Source organism: Mus pahari, chromosome 6, assembly GCF_900095145.1.
Source record: "Mus pahari chromosome 6, PAHARI_EIJ_v1.1, whole genome shotgun sequence".
NCBI classification, from domain to species: Eukaryota; Metazoa; Chordata; class Mammalia; order Rodentia; family Muridae; genus Mus; species Mus pahari.
Window position 1 is genome coordinate 79,011,498 of NC_034595.1, and position 21,590 is coordinate 79,033,087.

Below are 21,590 nucleotides of genomic sequence, written 5' to 3' on the forward strand. Positions count from 1 at the left end.
GTGAAAGGGAGGGGAGGAGGAGGGGAAAGAGGGAAGAGAAACGAGGAGGGAGCCGAGGAAAAAGGAAAGACATAAAAAAAGAAGCCGTGGGCATCATATTCAAATACCACCATCGACCACTTCCTTACATATTCTCCGAGCACCCCAGGCAATTAAATGATCTGAGAGTTCCAACAGTTAAGAAATCTGCCTGTCTTTGTTTCTCGCCGTTTCCGCCAAACAGATCTGACTATCAAACCCTCTTTGAAACATTGATCTCTTCTCACTAGATATTAGGGGAGATGGAAGATTCAAAGTCTGGGGTCATGCAGTGGGGTCAGGTGCAAAAAAGGCTGTCTGCTGGGCACAGTGTGTATGTGGGAGGGGAGGCAGGAGTCTATATCAACCTTGAGCGGTTGATCCTAACCTAGAACCTGAGCTTCTCCAAGTGAGGCACACAGTCCCCATGACCTGCCTAGGATTCTGAGGTCCCCAGGAGTAGCACAATGCCTCCTGACTTTCATTACCAGTATTCCCTGAGGATTTGGCTTACTGGAGTTGAGTGGCTACTTGTTAATTACATTAAACAAACACAGCATGCACAACCCAAGAGGAATCTTCATTTAACTGCCCAGTTTATGTTAGTGGTCTGTTGCCGAGCCTTTCACACAAGCCCCGGGAAACTCCAGACTTTTCTACTGTGTCGGGTTCGGGACGCTCTTTGGTGTAGAGGACCCTTCACCAGGGCCTGTCAGGAAGTCCCAGGGATGCTTGAAAGATGAGCCTGGCAAGGACTCCAGATGCATGCAGGAAGAAGATGGATTAGTTAGTCATGTTCTTTGCAAATCATCAAATGATAGCAAGGCACCATGAGTCACTTGCACCACCCACGAAGTGTGTAGAGTGGCCACTTGCTTGAGTGGGCAGCTGCAGTTCTACAACCAGCCTGTAGGTGGCAGCCTGCATAGGACCTTCAAATGGCTCGCCCTAGACCCCGGCCCAGGGTCACCTCCACATCTGTTCCCTCCAAGTCCTCAGAGACACAGTACAAAGGTGTGTCCACTATCACCAGAGCCACGGGCACATATACCAAAAAAGCTCATCTGTGAAGCCCGTCCCACTCACCTGCCCTCCCTGACAGCCGTCTAGATGCAGGTCAGATCCCCACCTCCACCATGGCTGAGAACTCACCCGTATCCCTGGGGGAAGAGGTACGGAGGCCCATCTCCTGCCATCGGGGGAGGGTCTCTGGGATTGGCAGGCAGCTTCTGGGGGGTCCTCTGAGGATATGGATAGTTGGTCTGGACGAAGGGGATGTAGCTCATCAGTGGGGTGTAGGAAGAGCGGAAAATTTGCTGTCCCATCTGCTGTGGGTTGTACGGTGTCACCTGCAGGGCAGAGAGAAGAAAGGGACGAGCTCAACATTCCCCCAGCCCTGACCCCAACTCCAGCTGCTACTTTATCGCATAGCCTTTACCTGCCATATGTATCTGAGCCTCAAACTCCTAATCTGTAAAATGGAGAAGCGCTACCTACTCTGTGTGGGGAGGGTATAACTGCTGAGATTCGCACCACTGGCTTCGACAATAGGACCTCAACAGCCTGTGAGCACCAGACAACGCCACCCAGTGGAAATGCCCCCCAGGGAAGAACAGGTCTGTGCTGGGAGGATCACTGCATAACCACCAGCTGTAATTATCCAGCGCTTGAAAATCCAGCTAGAGCAGCGGTCCCAACCTTCCTAATGCTGCAGCCCTTTAATACAGTCCCTCATATTGTGGTGACCCCCAACCATGCAATTATTTTCATTGCTACTTTATAACTGTAATTTTGCTACTATTACAAATAGAAATGTAAACATCTGTGTTATCTGGTCTTCTTAAGCGACCCCTGTGAAAGGATCTTTGAAACTCCCTGCCCCTCACCCACACACACACCCTAAAGGGATCGTGACCCACAGAGCCAGAATGAATGAGGAGCTAAAGTCTGGATGTTACTGCACTGGAATTCCTGGAAACAGCCACACATGGCTAATAGCCACAGCACTAGGTAATGGGAGAAACTATAAACGGGAGGCAGGCCTGTGATTATATCTCAAACCTGCCTGGAAGATGGCAATTCAATGGGGTTGCTGCCAAGACCTGGGCAAATACCCACTGGGAACGGTGTCTCGTACTTTCTTGACCCCAACAAGCAAGGGTACTGTCCATCTTGTTCACTGCTACTGTCCCAGCTCCAGACAGTGGCGTGACTACAGTCCGAGGGGCCAGGGAGGGGATAGGAAGACCCCTAAGCATCTGCTCAGGTGGTGGAGAGCAAGCAGCACATCTGGAGCCTCAGGTCCCACTACTGACAGCTCCACCGCCAGAAGACCTTTCATCTCGTGGGTTTTCCTGCGTGCTGAGGTAAGCTTCTCTCAAAACCAGCAAGGCTTCTGGATTTCCACTCAAACCAAGGAAGCCTACAGTGCTCCAGAGCCCCCTCACTCCCCCCATGTCCTTGTCTAATACAAACCCACTTGGGCTGTGCGGACGGAACCCTCAGGCTGTGGGAGACCCTTCACCTGGCCTCGCCACTACACCTACAAACCCCAGGAGACAAGATCATATGACCTTGTTCTGACCGGCAGGTTCATGGGGTTTAGAATCACGCAGGGTGTGCTGTGAGGGTGTTTTCAGAGAATTGAAACCGAGGATGGAAGACCCACCCTAAAAGTGGGCAGCTTCATTCCCAGGGCTTGGGGTTTTAGTCTGCATAAAAAGGAAACAAGAGAAACCACATGAACGCCAACCAGCCTTCATCTCTCCTTGCTTCCTAAATGTGGGTGCAATGTGACCAGTGGCCTCATTCTCTATGATGGGCTATACTCTCAAACTGGTCAAGAGAAACAGAAATCAAACCAAACAATGATGAAACTACAACTTCAAGTTGCCGTTATCGGTTCTTTTATCATCATGGTGAGAAAAATAACTGATGCTGGCCCGTGTTACTCCCATTTGGGAGACAACGGAACTGAGGCTCAACCTAGTAAGCATCTCCAGTCCTGAACTGCAGCCAGAACCCCAGGGAGAGCCCAGAGTCTGGGTTCTGCTCCAGCCTTCCTCTGCTGTGCACTCTCTGAAAGCAGAGCCCATCCCCGAATTGTTGGCATGCTGCTCAAAGAGTGGCTGCAGGGCCCTGTGACACCAGATGTGAGTACTGAAAACACCACTCAGGACAGACTCTGTGGCGGCCATAACGGGGCAATATCTCTAGTTTCCACGATGGGAATTATTTGGCCCTGGCAGGGACTATTAAGGGATGAGTCCCAGAACTCACACCAGCCTGATCCAGGGATATTCCCAAGGTTCCATGGGGCTAATCAAAGCCATCACATGCAGCACTGTATGCTGCTATGGAAACCACCTCCAAATACATTCATCTTTTACAAAAGCATAGAACAGTGTGCCGAGAACGATGGCCTTGTTCAGGAAATCTTATATAAAGAGGTGTCTCTAGAAGGATGTGAAAGAAACCAATAAACAGTGGTGGCCTCGGTCTTTAAAATTCTTACCATGTTTTATACTACATTATTCAAATATATACACACTCATGATTGCCTAAAAAGACTCTCTGAGCCAGGAGGAGCTGTTAGTGTTTGTAGGTGGAGATAATCTGACTGGGATTCCCGAGACAGACTCTCTCAGAACAGATAGGATGAGGGAGGCTCTTAATCCTGATGAAGCAGCCCTGACCATGGTAGTTTTCACCTATGGGACCATCGCTAACCTCTGGAACATACTAGCATGTGCCAGCTCAGAGGTGAGGTTTTCAGAGAAAGGGTGGGACTCTCTGGGAAGGATGGAGGTAGAAGAAACTGGAATTGAAGGTGTGGACTGTCCGTGGACCTGTGTGTGAGATGCAAGTCCATCTGTGGATGTGGAACGCTTGCCTTTAGCCCCCTTTATGATGTCCCCCAGTCTTTTTTTTTTTTTTTTTTTTTTTTTTTTTTTTTTAGACAGGGTTTCTCTGTATAGCCCTGGCTGTCCTGGAACTCAGAAATCCACCTGCCTCTGCCTCCTGAGTGCTGGGATTAAAGGTGTGCGCCACCACGCTCGGCCCGGCCCCAGTCTTAAATGACTTTTTCTCACCCCATTTGTGCCCCAAGAATCAGGACCTCTAAGCTTGCTTCCTTATCTGTCAATGAGTATGTGTGAGCATGCGGGCCAGCTCAAGCAGCTTGGAAGCATGTAACTATATGTATTTCTCATGTGCGTGTTTCACGTGTGTTGCACATGCATGTCCGTGTGCATGTGTGTGTACTTGCACCACAGTGTACATATGGAGGCCTTGGGTGTCAGTCCTCCCCTTTCACCTTGTTCTTGAGGAGTGCCTCTTGCTGTTCACTGCTATGTATGCCAGACTAGCTGGCCCGTGAGCTTGTCTCCATCTCCCATCTTGTTATAAGCACCCTGGGGTTACAGATGTGTGCTATAGCATCTAGCTTTACATGGGTTCTAGAAGTCCAAACTCCATTGCTCATTCTTTAGAAGCAAGCACTTTATCCAGTGAGACATCTCCCCAGCGCTCCGTTTCTCTCTGCTTCTCTCTATGGATGTCTGTTACTATCTCTGCTGCGTTACTCTGATACAGTACGTGTGTGTATTTATCTAAGAGAGGTGTCCATCACAGTGGCCAAGAGCACCAGTCTGCCATGGCCAGGCCTTCATTTGCTTCCGAGTTAACATCTAAGGGGCATTTGTACCTGAAGTACTGCTGTAATTCATACTGCCACATTTGGCAGATAAAAACTACAGGACACCATTTAATCCAAACTGGAAATAACCAGTGAGTCTATGTTTAACATAAATATTTCTTGTGCAATATTTACATTTGAAATTCAAATCAAACTGAGTGTCTTTTATAGAATCTAGTCAGCCCACATAACATAAAGATGATTCTTTGGCCCACACATGCTGGGCAGAGCTGCGGGGTTGGTTTTGGCCGCCCGAAAGTGTGTGGCCCTCCTCGTGGGCTGAGCTGAGGCCTCTGGAAGTGTCATGTGTTTCCTCTTATCTTTATGTGCTTCTGACACCCAGTGAGAGAGGAGCAGTAGCTCCTGTGGCTCCTGATCAGACCTTAAAAGAGCAAGGAGAACAGACCTGACCCTGATCCACATCCCAGCTCAGGCAACCCCGAGACTCATAAGCAAGAACTACAGACTCCCTGAAAGTCCCTAGTCATGGAAGCTACTTGTCACAGCAGACACAAACTTACAAGTTAATGTTATGGTCTAATTTCTTTATGCCTCAGTTTCTCCATTAATAACGTGCATAAGGTAGTTAAGAAGGCTAAATTAGTATAGAAGTCTTTGGGAAAGGCCTGGTATTATCATGCATTATGGACTCTTTTAAGTGACATCAGGTATCATCATGTGGTGACATTAGTCTCTGATGCTGTCCTCAACAGCTGTGTTTGTCCCCTTAAGCCAATGATGGACCAGGAAGCAATGATGGTGACGGCTGGGCAAGGATGAAGGAGCAGAAAGCTTTCTGAGCTAAAGACTTGGATGGAGCAGGTCATAGGAGGGGAAGCCACCCACTCACCTGTCGAGAGTAGCACCCCAGTGGAGGGTGAACGGGCTGCTGGTAGGGCATCCTTGTTGACCGCTGTGGGTACAGGCCCTAAAAAGAAAGAGAGCAGTTCCTGATGCCGAGCACGGAAGCTGTATACCTCAGCACCCCACTCATAGGCCTAGAGCTACATCCCAGGCTGACCTTCCATCCCCCAGTTGACCCACTCCATGAAGTTGCCTAGAGCTGACTGCATCATGCCGGGGCCAACTCAGCTCAGGTCACATGGGAAGCCCCCTTTTAACAGACTCCAAAGCTTCTTTCAAGAGTGTTTAGAAAGGAGAGTCAGGGACTGACCCCCTTTCTGAGTGCCCTTTATGGACCAAGCTGTCTCCTCCACAATCAGGCCTTTTCCACCTTTGCCTAAGCCTGTTCTTGGCTAACATGTGAGGTGTCCTACACATTTGTGCACCATGTTGATAAGTCTGTGTTCAAGTATGCCTGCATGTGTAGGGACCTGGGTCTAGCCAGCTGCTGGGATTCTGTGGACAGATGTGCAACCGTGTCCCTGTATGTACTCATTTGGGTTTCTGCTGCTAGGGGTTCGTGTGTATCTGTAGCTCATGGTGAAGATGAGCAGGGGGATAAATAAAGAAATGCGAGGAAAGAGCTGAGAACACACCTGGACACAGAGTGCAAACTCTGTAAATGTTAGATCTGTCCGTCATCCCCCACCAGCCCCTCCCTCCAGAATCTCCAGCAGCTTAGCCCGAGGGAATGGGCATTGTATTCACAGCTATGATTAAGGGTGGGGCCTGGGGATATATCCTTATGTCCATACAGACAGAAGACACACACACCTAGCAGTAATGTTACAAAGAGTGGGCCAACTCAGGACCCCTCCCAATGACCACCCAGTCATTACCTATACATCATAAGGGTACCCAGCTCTAGCACTGCAGACCACATAGGGACCAGGCCAGGCTAGCTATGAATTGCAACCTAACAAAATTGTAAGCTTACTTAAAACACTATTGCTAGATTATTTTACAACTATCTGGTCACCTGGTAGCATGATTCTAGGGCACAGACATCATAGATGACAACATCTTGTCACAGTGTCATGTAAAATAAACAAGTGTTCTCTTGAAATCCATGAGTCATGTGTTATACACCCCTAGATTTTATATGTGGCTCTAGGCATTTCTTCTTCATCCACTGTGACCCAGAAGAGCCAAGAAGCTGGATACTACACCTAGGATGATGCCCAGAGCCTGAAGCACCTCTCAGTCCAGGACATCTTTCAAGAACATTCTTCATCCCAAAGTGCTGCCTCTGTTCTGGCGTGGTTTGTGTCCATCACCAAAAAGGTAATGGTGAACACTACGCTCTTGACGATGTCTCTAGCTTCTCATGAAGGGCTCCAGGGTCTCTGATGTGGAGTCACCTGAGAAGCCTCCCAGCTTCCCTTCCTGTTCCGACTTCCAGCTCTCTGAGAATCTCACATCTTATCAGAGAGCCCTGCCTGCCCACTGTTACTAAGCAGTGACATTTGATACCTTCCTGTCTTGACCCCTTGCACTTTCTTCACCAGTTCCTCAACACCCCTTATGCCCTATGGCTTAAAGTTCAGCAACCAGGGCAGCCTCACTCACCACCATGATCCAGCCAGGTCCCTCCCACTCCACCGTGGAGTGAACCTTCCAAAGGGATGACTTTGCTCATTCCAGGCCCTCATTGAGCTTCAAGGCTTCTAGGTAGGTTGCCAACCCCACCTCCCATCCATCCCCCTACCCCCCCCACCTCCCATGTCCCCCCCCCCCCTGTCTACTGATACTTTCTTTCAACTCCATTAACTTGCCTAGCTGCCAACCCTTTCTGGGCTACAAACATTAGGCAGCCCTCCACTAACACCACCTACTCTGTGGGCCACGCTGGGGACAATGGAGGGCATACAGCTGGCCAGCCCTGCCTCCTCCTCATAAGAGATGTTGCTGCATTCATTAGTATGAGAAAGACAGCCTGGGTTTAGGGATGTTTTTGGTAGTTAGAATTGCAGCTTTGTAAAATCATGAGTGAAGAGGACGAATAAGCAGTCACTCCTCTTCGCTTGAGGCTGTGGCCTTTCCCCACACAGCTTCCCCTTTTTCATCTGGAGATGCTCATATTCTGTGTGGAGAATCTTCTCTTCCCATCTCTGAGTCTCTCCACCACGGAGCTCTGAGTAAATTAGATTTGGGGCCTCATCATTATTCCTTAGGTCGTGTGTGGAAGAGACCATGAAAGACTAGTCCCCAGTTCTCTTTGCCCCCTCAAGGTCTACTGAACTCCCTGACCCCCTTTTCTTGGAGGGCTATAACTGAATATTAATGAAATGAACATCTGTGTCACACTGGGGATTTTAAGAGTCCTTCCCCGTATGTAGGCTCAATTAATCCTTACAACACAATCAGTTTCTGCTGCTGCTGTAATTATGATAAGCCCAGCTCTTCTACAGACAAACTGGGACAGTTAAGGAACTTGCCCAAGGCCACGCAGGGCAGATGCTGCAGAGCTTTTTCACCAATCTTCAGGTTTCCAGATCTGATTTCTTTCTACTGTATCAGACCTCCTGGTCAGTTGTCTCATAGTGAGCACTGAGAGATTCTGAGATGCCATGAGAAGATGGAAACTCTGTCTTTAGTCATCACCTGGGAGGGTCAGCTCCTTCATGGTCAACTTCAACTAAGCCATTCATTGACTGAATTCACAGGTAGGTCCTCCCAGGTGGACCAGGATACCACTTCTTTGCAGAAGTGGATGGATGGATGGATGGATGGATGGATGGATGGATGGATGGATATATGGATGGATGTATGAATGGATGAATGAATGCATGTGTGCATGCATGGGTAGATGAATGATAGGTGGATAGATAGATAGATGGTAGGTAGATGGGTGGGTAGGTGGATGGATGGATAGATGGATGGATATACAGATGGATGGATGGATGAGTAGGTGGATAGATGGATGGATAGGTGGATAGATGGATAGGTGGATAGATGGCTAGATGGATGGATGAGTGGATGGATGGATGGGTGGATGGATGGATAGGTAGCTAGCTAGCTAGATAGATAGATAGATAGATAGATAGATAGATAGATAGATAAATGGATGAGTGGATGGATGGATAAATGGATGATAGGTGGATAGATGGATAGATGATGGATGGGTGGGTAGGTAGATGGGTGGGTAGGTGGATGGATATATAGATGAATGGATGCATGGATACATGGATGGATAGATAGATGGATGGGTGGGTAAGTGAATGGGTAGGTAAGTGGATAGATGGATGAATGGATGCATGGGTGCATGGATGTAAAGATACATGGATGGATGGATGGATGGATGGATGGATGGATGGATGGATGGATGGATAGATGGATGATAAATGGATGGATAAGGATAAATAAGTAGATGATATGGATGAGCCATCAGTCAAGTGGATGGAGAGATAGATACATGCAGCACAAAGGTCAGGATGAGCAATAGTCAGAGAATGTTTCACAATAAGCCTGTGGGTCTAACCTGTCTGAGACAACAGGCTGAGCTGAATGTCCAGTGCGAGTTACAGAAAAAAGAAATTATCCTCTACTTCTAGAAATTTGCCATCCAGAGGTGCTGACTCAGTTTCCCTCCTTCTGTAGTCAGACCTACGATTTGAACGCCAGTGCCTCTGAAGACATAGGATAGTCTATACTCAGAAAACACATCCAAACCTTACTCACCAAAAAAAAAAAAAAAAAGCCAAGTCAGCAAAGCATGGCAGTGACATCTAACCATGGAAAAGCACGTGGTCGTTTCCGGGCCTGGGGTCTTAGTGTATTCCATTGATCTTACTCCTGAACTTACATTGAACCCCAAGCGTCTTCCTCACTTCTGAGTGCCCCTCCCCCCCCAGCACAGTACACAGGCTATAGTCAGCACAGAGCAGAGGTCTTTAAAATTACTTAAGAAAGTGAACAAATAAATAAAAATGAGTCAGCCAATGAGGAGGTGGATAAATGAATGGGGATTAGAGAAACCCCACATTGCAAGGGTCTGAGAACACCGGGGAAGGAAGCCGTGGATGAATGACCGGGATGCCCCTCTCCAGACTGTGTGAAAATGCTATTACTAATGTGAGGATGATGCCTTGTGATTCGCCCTGGACCATCTCCACCTCATTGTGAATCGCAAGGCATTTTGTATCTGTGGAGAGTGGGGAAGCAGGGGCTCATTCTTTCTGAAAAAGTTGAAAACACAACAGAGTTGGGTCCTTTGAATGTGACACTAATTTCTTCTCCACTTTCCCCCTTTCCAGACCTGGCTAAGCTGGGCCAGACCAGCAAATGGCCAATGCACAGGTCTGAGACCCTGTACTTCCTGGAGGAACTACGTGACATTGATGGAGAAGAGACAGCAGTAGGAACAGAAGATGGGGAAATCTCTGATGTTGAGCACCTCTCCTGAAGACAGAGTATTACCTAAGGAGACTGTTAAGTTATTGGCTCGGACAAAGGTTTAAACTAGAATGGACATTTATTTGATTCTTTCTTCCTTCTACCAAGTGGGCCATGGCTCTTAAGGGATATTAAGTTAAATGGACAAAATGAAGAAACTACATTTTCCCTGCATAAATAAGCTCCGTGAGTAAAAATTCAAACCCTGCTACAGAGTCTTCACTATCTCTTTGTGTGGAACTTCTAATTCCATTTCAGCTAGGCTCCCAAGATCCCTATGTGCATGCATGGTATGCATGTGTGTGAGTACATAAGCACACGGGTGTGCCTGCATGTACATGCACGTGTGTGTGTGTGTGTGTGTGTGCGTGTGTGTGTGTGTGTGTGTGTGTGTGTGTACCTTGTGGTGAGTCCATGTGATCACAGTGAAAATAGTGGCAGAGACCCACAGGTTGACAGTGTCTACTCTCATCCTCATATGACCTATGGTTAGGGATGGTGTTCAAGAGGCGTCCCAAGGTTCTCAGGGCAGCAGGCTCCCAGGAGGAGCCAGAGCCACTTACTTACCTGGTACTGTGGGAAGGTAGAGTGGCTAGAAAACACCGGTGGAGGTGGACAGTTCAGGTTGAGCCAGAGAGGCTGGTTCAGGGTGGTCGAGGTCAAGGCTGTGGTGAAGCGTGGGGCAAAGACATTGCCAGCGTACTTAATGTTGTTCTTTTCAGGCACCATTGTAGGGGAGTTAACTGTAAATCACAGCAGAGGAAGAGCATGTCAGTGCCTGCGGCAGGGAGAGGCTGCACCTTCCTTACTATAACGACCAGGGAATACAGATTCTCGGGGGTCAGGTCCTTTAAGCTCCAAGAGGGGTCCTTTCAAATCAGGGAGATTTCTAGGTCTGTAAAAACATCATTAGTGCAGCGCCTGCTCATTTGGAAGAAGTGGCTTCTTTGTCCATCACTAGCTGGTAAATGAGACTGGCGAGCAAGGTATGCAGTAAGCCACATTGCTAAGGCTATATTTTACCTACTTGCAAAATGGAATTCCAGCTTTATACAAACAGGGACAAAGCTGTTGCAAAGGGTCTCCCTCTAATGATTAAATCCACCTGACCAGGGATGGATATTCAGCAACAGTAGAAACTTCGTGCAGGCCGTTGTCGCTATATGGAAATGGTTTTCTAAATATTTCAAAGATTAATGTTATTTTTCTTTATGTGTATATGTATGTGCATGTGCGTGCATGTGTGTGATGTGCATGCATATGTGTGTGTGTATGTGTGCATGTGTGTGTGTATGTGTATGTGTGTGCGCGCGTGTAAAGGGGGTAGTTTTCCGACTCTTGGAACTGGAGTTACGGGTGCTTCTGAGTCACACAACGTGGGTTCTAGGGACCAATCTCCAATCTTCAGGAAGTACATAAACACCATTGAGCCATCTCTTTAGCTCTTAAAGCTGAGTATTTAAAAACATGAAATAGTTCAGTGTGGGCTTACTTAAGACTGAATTTAACAACATGAGATTAAGCTGAATTGTTATTGTTCACGAACACTGGATTCTTCTCCTGTACAGAGACATCCATGAGCTCATGAGCTATGGAATCCGAAATACCGTCCGCCCTCCACAGCATCCCTTTCTGTTAATTTGTGTTTGGAAATGGGTTTTTGACTTTATGCCTGATCTAGTTGTGGGAAGGCATAGGAGAGGAAGCCAGGTCAGGTCATGAATGATCTCAGTGTGGAGATAATACAAAGCATGGGTTTCTTTGTGGCCTGGGCGAACTGAGATGCTGTGTAATACAGCCCCGGTTGGAGTCATATACCACCTCAGTTGTTTGTGCCTGTGGGATCTCTGAAAACCAATTACATTCCTCTAGCAGTTGGATTCCCTTAGGGGATGCTGGGAGAAAATAATTTCCTCCATTTTATGGAGTTAAAACTCCTGACACCCAAGGGAAAAGCAGTAGCTTACCTATGGACAGGATGAGATACCCCTACCTGGACCTACCAGGGTTTCCAGGTAAAGTTCACTTACATTTCAGATCTAGCCCGTCCATATCCACTTTGGTTCGAAGCCTCAGCTGCCCACTGGGGTTCTTGGTGGCCCCAAAGATCTCATAGAGCAGGTTCTTCTCTCCTGGCCACACAGGCTTCTTGGTTGGCAGAGTCATGGAGATGGTGCCCACTGAGTCACTGTGACCCTCCTCACCACAGGTGTCCTTCCGGTTCTGGGGCCACTGGTTGAGAAAGAGGCTCTCTCGACTTTTGGTCAGCTCTTTTGTGCCAGGGCTCCGTTCTGCAGAAGGAGAGAAACTGAGTCATTGCATCTGGGAAGCAAGAACTTCTTGTACATTTTCTTTCTTGGAGCCCATAGCTCACACCGAGGTCCAGGCCACACTAGGGACCATATCTCAGTAAGGTACCTCCCCAGGTTTGTGCTGAAGTCTGCTCTGATTGCTGCCCATTATGATATTCCTGTGTTATACATCTATCTCTCCATCCACCTGTCTACTCATCTATCCATCCACTGACCAACTCACCCTCCTATCCACCCATCCATTCATCCTTATCCACCCATCTTACCAGTCACTCATCTGTTCATCCATCTGTTCAGTGATTTATCCAGGCAGCCACTTATCTATTTATTCATCTATCTATTCATCTACCTATATATTTGTCTATCAATCCATCCATCCATTCATCATTTATCCATTTAATTATCCATCTACTATCCATACATCTACCCATCCACCCATATCTTTATCTTTGTCTTTTTTTTCTTAGATAGGGCCTCACAGTGTATCCCTGGTTGGCCTCAAACTCAATTGTGTAGGCCAGGCTGACCTCAAGATCACAGAGGTCTGCTTGTCTCTGCCTCCTGAGAGGTGAGATCAAAGGTGTGCACCACCATGCCTGGCCATTCCTTTTTCATTCTTCCCTTCCCCCTCCTTTCTTTTCTTCCTCCTTCCACTGCCTCTCTCTCCCTCCCTCCCCTCTCTCTCCCTTCCTTCCTTCCTTCCTTCCTTCCTTCCTTCCTTCCTTCCTTCCTTCCTTCCTTCCTTCCATAGTGCCCTAGCTAAGGATATGAGGGTACCTTGGATGAGGTTGCACATGGCTTAGCTAAGGAGACACACATCCTTACAGAACATATCATCTGAGCCATGCTGCTGAGTTGAGTCCCTCATCAGAAACGTCACCTCCGCTGTGACTCTCACAGGCCATTCAGCTCTCTCACCAGTGCCAGGCTTTGCCCTGAGCACTGGAGACACAGCCATGAGTCAGAGCCAGACTGCCCTGCAGGAGCTCACACAAGGAAGAGAAAGGTGTGCCTAGAAATAGCTCCAGGACAAGGCAGATGGTCACTGTGAGGTGACAAAGAGACAAAATGGAAGAAGATACTGGCTGGGATCTCGGCTGTCTGAGAGGGTCCTTCAGCCCAGAAGGAAGGAAGGTTTAGCAAGACTCTCATTGGGGGCTGCGAAGAAATGTCACTGGCCTAGGCAACTGCAAACAAATGACAGGAAGCATCAAAGGGACGAGGTGATTCATCCTGAGTGACTGGAGTCACTCAAGGGAAGGACTCAATGGCTGCCAGACTCAGGTCTTATTTTGAATACACTGAGCATTCATCCCTCACAGAAGGACACTCTGACACCTGACATGCCAGCAGAGATCTCGCCCACATTTCCCTTCAGTGTTGTAACACTTTCTTCAAAAAATGGAGCATCTGCATGTGTGTGGAACAGTGGATGCAAGACATTCAAGAGAGAATTGTATCCTCGCTGAATGCATACAGAATTTCATGTCATTATTCCCTAACCAATACCGTGTAACCACTATTTACATTGGATTAGGCACCAGCAGTAATCTATAGATTATTTACAGTGTGTAGGAGGGAGGGAGTAGTTTGTGTGCTACTATGTATAAGGCTTTGAGCATCTTTGGGATGGGTAGTAAGAAATAGAGACAGCTTTATAAATGTGTGCATATATATATATATATATATATATATATATATATATATACTCACAAGTATTACATAATTGCTATTAAGGCATTTATCTGTTAGAGGCAGAAAGTGGACTTTGGCCTCTGCCCCTCATTCCTTCCGCAGACTGGCTGTCTCTGAACACCTCGACAAAGCTTGACTGAGAAGACCACCTGCAGGTGGGTGGATGGCGATGAGCTGCTCTGGACACACCGAAGACACCTGGGAAACTCTGGTAACAGCCGGATCCAAGGACCTGTGCTTCATTGTTACAGACAGTAGTGGGTGTGATCCCACCACATCATGAATCCCTCTATAACCCAGCCCAGCAGCCCCCAGGGTCTCTGCATGGGCCTGGACCCTACCATCCCAGAAAAGGGAAGCACACTGTTCCAGCCAGGGCCAATTTAGGAGACTATGACATTTTTAGCAGAACATGTCCCCAGAGTCTCTTCCAGCAGTTCCTCTGGTTGCTGAGTTTAGCCCCCAGCTAGACTGCTGAAATAATATACCCACTAATAATAGTCATTTTCCCCAGAGACCAGCATATCTGCAGCCACTCACATAACTACAGTCAGTCTCTTCAACATCTGCAAGACCCCTATGGCATCTGGGAACTCTCTATCCCTTCCCTTCTCCTGTCTGTCTTTCTGTCTGTCTTTCTGTCTGTCTCTCTGTCTCTGTCTCTGTCTCTGTCTCTGTCTCTCTCTCTCTCTCTCTGTCTGTCTCTCTGTCTCTCTCTCTCTCCCTTTCCTCTGCCTCATAACTATACAGACACACTCATGAAAAACACACTTACCAATACACACACACACAGGCACCCTCAGCACCCCTGTGCTTTCTCTAGTGAGTGGGCTGCTCACCCTGTACCAAGATTCCCCTGGCATACCTTGCCCATGGGCTTGTCCACAAAGGCACTCTCTGACTGTGGGAAGGGGAAGTGGAGAAGATACCTCTGGTCTGCAGCCCTTTCATCAAGGAACATGAAGGTTCCCCTCTAGAAGGAGAGGCTGAGTGTTTCCCTCCCTCTGGGGGAGGGCTCAAGCCTCTTCCACCCACTGCCATTGTCCCAACACCTTGTGACTCCTCCAGGTTTGCTGGGCACTATGTCCAGCTTGTCACCTCAGTTCTGATTTCCTGAGGTCCCTCCACTGCTCCAGAATATAGAATGCTCGCAAAGGTGACCTTGTTCTTGTTTCTCAGTGATGTGAGCCCTCCCTAGACAGGCACTGTCAGTTAAGCATCACACTTCAGCCTGGGGGTGACCTTTCCTTGGTTGGCGTGAGTATAATCCATTCTCCTAGTGATTGGCAACTGTGGGCAAATGGCACAAACAATGCAGAGTCCCAGAGATGGGCAGGGAGCACCAGGAGGGAGATGAGTTTCCTAGGATTACCAGAGTTCCTAGTCAAGTGCTGAAGTATATACTTATCTAAGCCTCTAGAGTTCCAGAGGACAAATCCCGGGCCAACGGTTTGATCTGTGCCTAGTTGGATAACTTATGCCCTACAGAGTATAGACTAGTCCTGGTGACCAGGATGGGTGCCTCCGTAAAAAGATAAGTGACCCCTATCTGCCAATCAATTGTTTTCTTCCAGCCCAGATTCAAGGCAGTGATCTTTCCTGATAAGGTAAATAAATCCTCCAGTATGCTCTGGGTACCTAATAAAATCAGAAATGATGTGTCTTGCAGGGCCAGGAAAGATGGCTCACTTAGCAAAATGCTTGTCACACCAGCCTGAGGATCTGAGTTTGAATTTCCCACACCTATATACAAAGCTGGGTGTGGTAGCACATGTGTGTGTGTGATCCTGGTACTGGGGAGGCAGGGTCAGCACCGCCGGAGTTCACGAGCCAGCCACTCTGGCTGAATTGGTGGACTGCATGTTCAGTGAGTAAAAGACTCAAGAAATAGGGTGGGGGCGGGGCTGAAGAAATGGCTCAGCTGTTAAGAACACTTGGATGCTCTTTTAGAGATCCTGAGTTCAATTCCCAGCAACTACATGGCAGCTCTCACAACCATCTGTAGTGTGTGTGTGTGTGTGTGTGTGTGTGTGTGTGTGTGTGTGTACATAAGAAGAAGATGGAGAGCCACAAGAAAGTCACCTGACATTACATCTGGCCTCTAGACATATACATGGGTGCATCTATCCACACATGAACATGTACACATTCATATACCACTTAGACACGCACAACCAGAGAGCCTGCATTGTTTTGCTTAGCACAAAGACGCACCATGGCCTTGATCAGCTTCCTGATCAAGGCTCTCTTCCTTGAAAACCCCCTCACTTTCCTGTTCTCAACCCCACTCACCAATCCAGTGGTGGCCCTCAAGAGCGGGGTCAGCCTCAGTCTTGGAGCAGATCTTGGCAAACACCGGGAGCTGCCTCTTGGAAGGAGAGAAGTCAGGGAGCTTGTCAGGGCGTGCAGGAGGAGGTGGGGGTGGCAGCAGCAGGAATGGGCCCAGCCCCATGGGCTCCTGGGGTCCGGAGCCATTGAACATGCTATTCTGCAGGAAGTCCTTAATGACCTTGGTTTCTTCCAGCACCATTTTGTTGTCTGGGGCCTTGGACATTTCAGTTGACTTCAGTGGGAACTGGGCCAGGAGCTTGCTGATCTCTGAATTAGAGGTACCCAGGCTATGGCCTTCATCCTTTGTCCCCTTGACACTCTTGACCTTGGCCTCGTGCAGGATGCCGGTAACTGTAGACATGGCAGAATCGGAGTCCTGCCTGCTCTCAATGATGGGCATGGACAGCTTCTGCTCCCAAAGCTTGTCATCAGCCATTATGGAGGATCCTGCATACTCATCGCTGTCTGCCCCAAGAGGAGGCACAAGAAAGCAGGGAGCCAGCTCTCGTGTCCCCTGGGGAGTAACAATAGGTGTCGCCAGCTCCCCAGAGCCCTCTTGGACCAAGATGAGATGTTCTTTAGTGAGGCTTAAGAACTCTTGCTCCACCAGCAGGGAGATCTCATCCTTGCCACCGCTCAGTTCCAAAGCTCTGCAAAAGGATCAGAGACAGTGGTCACCAGTGGACGACTCTGCCAGCAGCAGGGTGGGGGTCTGGGGGTGGGGTGGGGCTCAGGGAAAGAAGATGGATTCACAACCTGTTGAAAACAAGTTTCCAATGAGAAAACCTGTTGCTTTCTCCAGAAGGAAAATGGGCCAGGAGGTCACAAAGCCAACCCCAGTAGGGCCCAGCATCACCCACGAGGCCATTGTGCTGAGAATATCTGTCCTTTCTCAGGAACAAACAACAGAGAGGGAGCTCACTGGGGAAATCTGCCCAGCAGGAAAGGGGCTGGCTGTGAGTAAGCATGTCACAGAATGAGATGTGGAGCCTGAAGGAGTCCCCGGGAACACAGCGCAGCCCCCCTATTGCAGGATGGCCAAGTGTCCAGGGCGCCATCTGTCTCTACCACTTCTCATCCCTGTGATCCTGAGCAAGTTGTTCAGCATCTCGGGTCCTCTACTCTGATACCCTTGTGTGATGCCCAGGAATATCACCAAGGGGAGTTTGAACAGTGCAGACACTCCACCACAAGGGTCAGATACCTGTCCACTCACGTGTCTGTGTGGCTCAGGCTCTCAGTCTGACCAGACCCCGAATCATGGATTCCACAGTGCGACCATCTGGATATCTGTATAGACCCTTGCCGGCATGGCCTCTTGCTTTTGTTTTAGTTGTGGGTGATAGTCCCGCTTGCCCAGACCCTGAACCAGTTCACAAGGCTCTCCCTGTGCCCCTGTCCCTCATCTCTGGTGAGGGAGAAGGTGGTGAGCCTGCCATCTCCACTACTCACCCCCAGCAACCCTGGTGAGGGACCCCCTCCCTCCACTGCATTCCCAGGGGAGCCACAATGCCCCAGCTTAGAAGCATCAGCATATTCAAAAGGCTCCAGGGAAGGGAGGATATACTTGCCTGTGCCTGGAACATTCTGGAAAACTACTCAGCTGACACTCAGGGCACACAAAGAGGGAAGATGGTTAAGAGGCAGACAGGAAAGAAAATAAAATGAAAGGGATGACATGGGACTCGGAGGCTGCAGCTTCACAGCAGCTAAACCCAGACATGGTCTGTTTGACAATCTGCTAGCCGCCACTAAGAAGGCACAAGAAATACCCCAAACAGTGTACATGGGGTGCCCCTACTTTCCTGATAGTGCTGTTTGCTTCTGAAGACACACACGCACACGCATGCACGCATACGTGCACATTTCTTGGTGCACACAAATCTGCACGTAAATAAGCAGATGCACAGCTCACTCAGAGGGGAGTAGAGGCTGCCCTTAATGGTCCACAGAGGTAGGCCTGCCTCCCACTCTCAAGTTCTCTTTCCCTCACACTCCTCTTTCCCTCTCCCCGGCCCTCTTGAATATTCCCTTCCTTTTGCCTGCTTCCCATGTCTAGACTTAGGGCTATAAATAGGCCCTAATCTCCCCACTGTGCCCCCAGGAACAATCAGAGTAAGGAGGCCGGATGCCCTAAGTTTCAGGTCCTTCTCCTCCCTTCAAGGGATCAGGTGAGTCTCCAGTCCTAGGAATAGGTCACTGGCAGGACCCATTTTTTGTTTTTCCCTACCTCCAGTCCCCCCCCCCACACACACACACCCCTCACTCCAGGGACTTGCAATGTCAGCTGCATGCCACCAGCTTTTCTGAATTAGCCTTACCCAAGACTGCTTATAACGTTGTGAGCGAGGCATTGTGGTCACACTTAAGCAACAAAAGCAGCCTTTATCTCTCAGAGCTACATGTTAAATATATATAGATCAATTATGTCTGGGGTTTCCTTTAAAACTAATCCAGCTGAAGGAGGGAGAGGGTGCCACAGATAAGATCTTTCATAGACTGTCAATCAAGAGGAAAGCAGGAAGCAGACACCTGGGGCCATCACGTTAGTCAGTCTATCTATATTTGGTTTCTGGGTTACACATTCACACACAAGAGTCACCACGGAATCTTCAAAAGTGCCAAGTGGCAGGAAAGCAGCTTATTTTCTCCCCAGTGTCTCTCTTTGTGTTTGTGCATGTGTGTATGTGTGCACGGGTCCCTGGAGTGGGGATTTGTGTGTGCTTATGTACATGTTGAAGCCAGAGGTCAACTTCAGGTATTTTTCTCAGGAACATTGCCCAGAGTCTCTCACTGGCCTGGAGTTCCCAAATCAGTTTAGAATGGTTGACCAGTAAGCCTCTGGAATCCCCATCTCAACCTCCCTAGGGATGGTAAGTACAGACCACCACATCTGCCACATTTATGTGGTTTCTGGGAATTGAATTTAGGTCCTTGGTCTTGCAAGACTGAGCCATCTGCTAAGCCCTCCACAAAAAAAAGGCACCTTTTAAAAGACCTTGAGGTCCTGTTTCAAAACACCCCAGGCATGGTCCCTACTTGGCTCTCTCATCGTTCACAGCCTGGGAGCCAGGCAATAGAAAGGGACCAGTGGGTGCTGGATGGGAATTCCTGGGCTGCCCCCCTCAGATCCTGTCCATGCCTTGTTTTCTCCATCTGGCAAGTAAGTAAGCTCTTCTCACGGTTAGACTGTGGAGATGCTGTGAGGTAGGTAAGTTAGGCAAAGATTTAGCACACTCCTGGTGTATAGCAAACCAGAGAGCTAGTGTTCTTATTCATGGCTATGTCCATAAAAGGTGCCCCAGTCCCTCTGCAGAGCCTGTCATCACCACCAGACTGCTATGGGCATCTGGAATAAATCATACCTGACTCATTCCGCTCACTCCCCTCCAGATACTCTGCCAAGGTCCATGGGGTTGTTTGAAAGCCAGGGGTAAGCGCTGTGTCTAAAATAGAGGTGCACAGCCTGGCGTGTGGGCTCTCCAGGTACCTCCCACCAAGACCACAGGAGGCCTCATTTATAATGGATCTACCACAAGTCAGAAAGGGAGGCAAGGGATCAACATGTGTGCACACACTTGATACCCCTCCACATCCCCAGACACCGGACAGAATCATTCCCACTTCACAGTAACCATGAAAGACCAAGGGCCTCGGCACCATGCTAGGGTGCAGGCTCATCCACTTCCTGTTCTCAGCCAGCCTCTGCCAGCCAGCCCCCTTTCTGTGGCATTCTTTCATCACAGTGCCCCTGCTCCTGCCTGGGCTTTGTTCCCCAATTTAAATGCAATCAGAGATGTTATCACTTTCCTCCTGTAACGCCAACCCTCGGAGGGTCATCAAGGCGGATCTTGAGTCTGTCATCCAGGGCACCAGCTATCCCTGACAGCCTCATGTCTGGTGAGCTTGCCCTCTGAGTCTTCCACCAGTTTACAGTTGGAACTGTCAAACTAGAGAAGAGTCCAGGGCAGGGCAGGGCCGTCCAGACACTGAGGAAGACCCTACTTGCAGCTTGAAGGTAACCCGGTATCAGTTCATAAGGAAAATCATCCCATCTCCATGCCTCCATGAGAACCTTTGTCAAACACCCAGCCGCGATCAAGACTCGTCACATACCCAGAAGCCCTTAATCCCATGTCTTCCCTCCCTCCTCAGCCCCCTCTAGCCCCAGGAAAATAAGATTGGCTTGTTCTTGTTTGTTTTAGAAAACCACATGGCCACAGAGCAGGGACATTCTCTGAACTCAGATCAAGCTATCCCCTTGCTTAAAACCATCTTGTAGATTCTCATTACTCATAGGATAAAAATCCAAACTCCTTGATGATCCCCGGGACACTACACAAATTGGCCCATCTCCCGCTCCTTCCACCGGGTTGATCTTTTATCTATAACTTGAAATGCCAAGCTCATCCCTGTCACCAAAGACCATTGCATTTCATGAGTGCTCTGTGTGCCTGCTGGATTGCCCCTTACCTGGCTCCTCTGCAACATTCAGGTGTCAATGCAGACGCCATAGTCCCCATGTGGCCTTTCCTACCTGATTTTTAAAGAACTGTTCCCTCCTTCGACTGCTGGGCGCGCTCTATGGGGGTCTCCATGTCTTCTATCATAGTGGGTTTTTATTTAAAAGATGCCACTTCCCTAGCATATGCGCTCCAGGGAGGCAGGGACTCTATCTCCTCCGTCACAGAGGCCTTGGAGCCTAAAGCAGCACCTGTCACAAAGCTCCAGCTCAGAAAGGATTTGTTGGCTAAAGGACTAGAGGAACTTCCTTGTCTCTCTCTCTCCTTGGTGTACACTTTTCTTCCCCTCTCCTGGCCAAAGCCTGTACCAGCTTCTTTGACTCCTTGCGATCTGTGTGACATCCCCTTAGCCTGATCAGAAAGCCCGTCCCCTCAAACCCCTTGCTTAATCTGATCCCAAGAACTTCCTGCTAGACATGGGTGGAGCCTGTCATCAGACGACCACACTGGGATGTACAGACCCTCAGGGAGCTCACAGTGACTCTCCACAGTCTCCTGGGGTTTCATACAATACTTTTTTTTTTTTTTTTTTTTTTTTTTTTTTTTTTTTTTGTTTTTTGAGACAGTGATTCTTTGTGTAGCCCTGGCTGTCCTGGAACTCACTCTGCAAACCAGGCTAGTCTCGAACTCAGAAATCTGCTTGCCTTTGCCTCCCAAGTGCTGGGATGAAAGGCATGAACAACCAATGCCCAGCACATAGCTTAAACATAAACACCA

At 48.7% G+C, this 21,590-nt stretch overlaps 1 protein-coding gene across 1 annotated transcript in view; it reads right to left on the reverse strand.

Annotated features, from left to right (window-relative positions):
* Positions 1–21,590, reverse strand: part of C6H1orf94 (chromosome 6 C1orf94 homolog) — a 42,716-nt gene that overhangs the window by 6,822 nt on the left and 14,304 nt on the right. The window contains exons 2-6 of the mRNA XM_021201297.2: positions 16,312–17,000; positions 12,043–12,303; positions 10,580–10,755; positions 5,565–5,642; positions 1,171–1,367 (exon numbers count right to left, since the gene is read on the reverse strand). Of these exons, the coding sequence (XP_021056956.1) occupies positions 1,171–1,367; positions 5,565–5,642; positions 10,580–10,755; positions 12,043–12,303; positions 16,312–17,000 (1,401 nt within the window). The remainder of the gene's footprint in view (positions 1–1,170; positions 1,368–5,564; positions 5,643–10,579; positions 10,756–12,042; positions 12,304–16,311; positions 17,001–21,590) is intronic.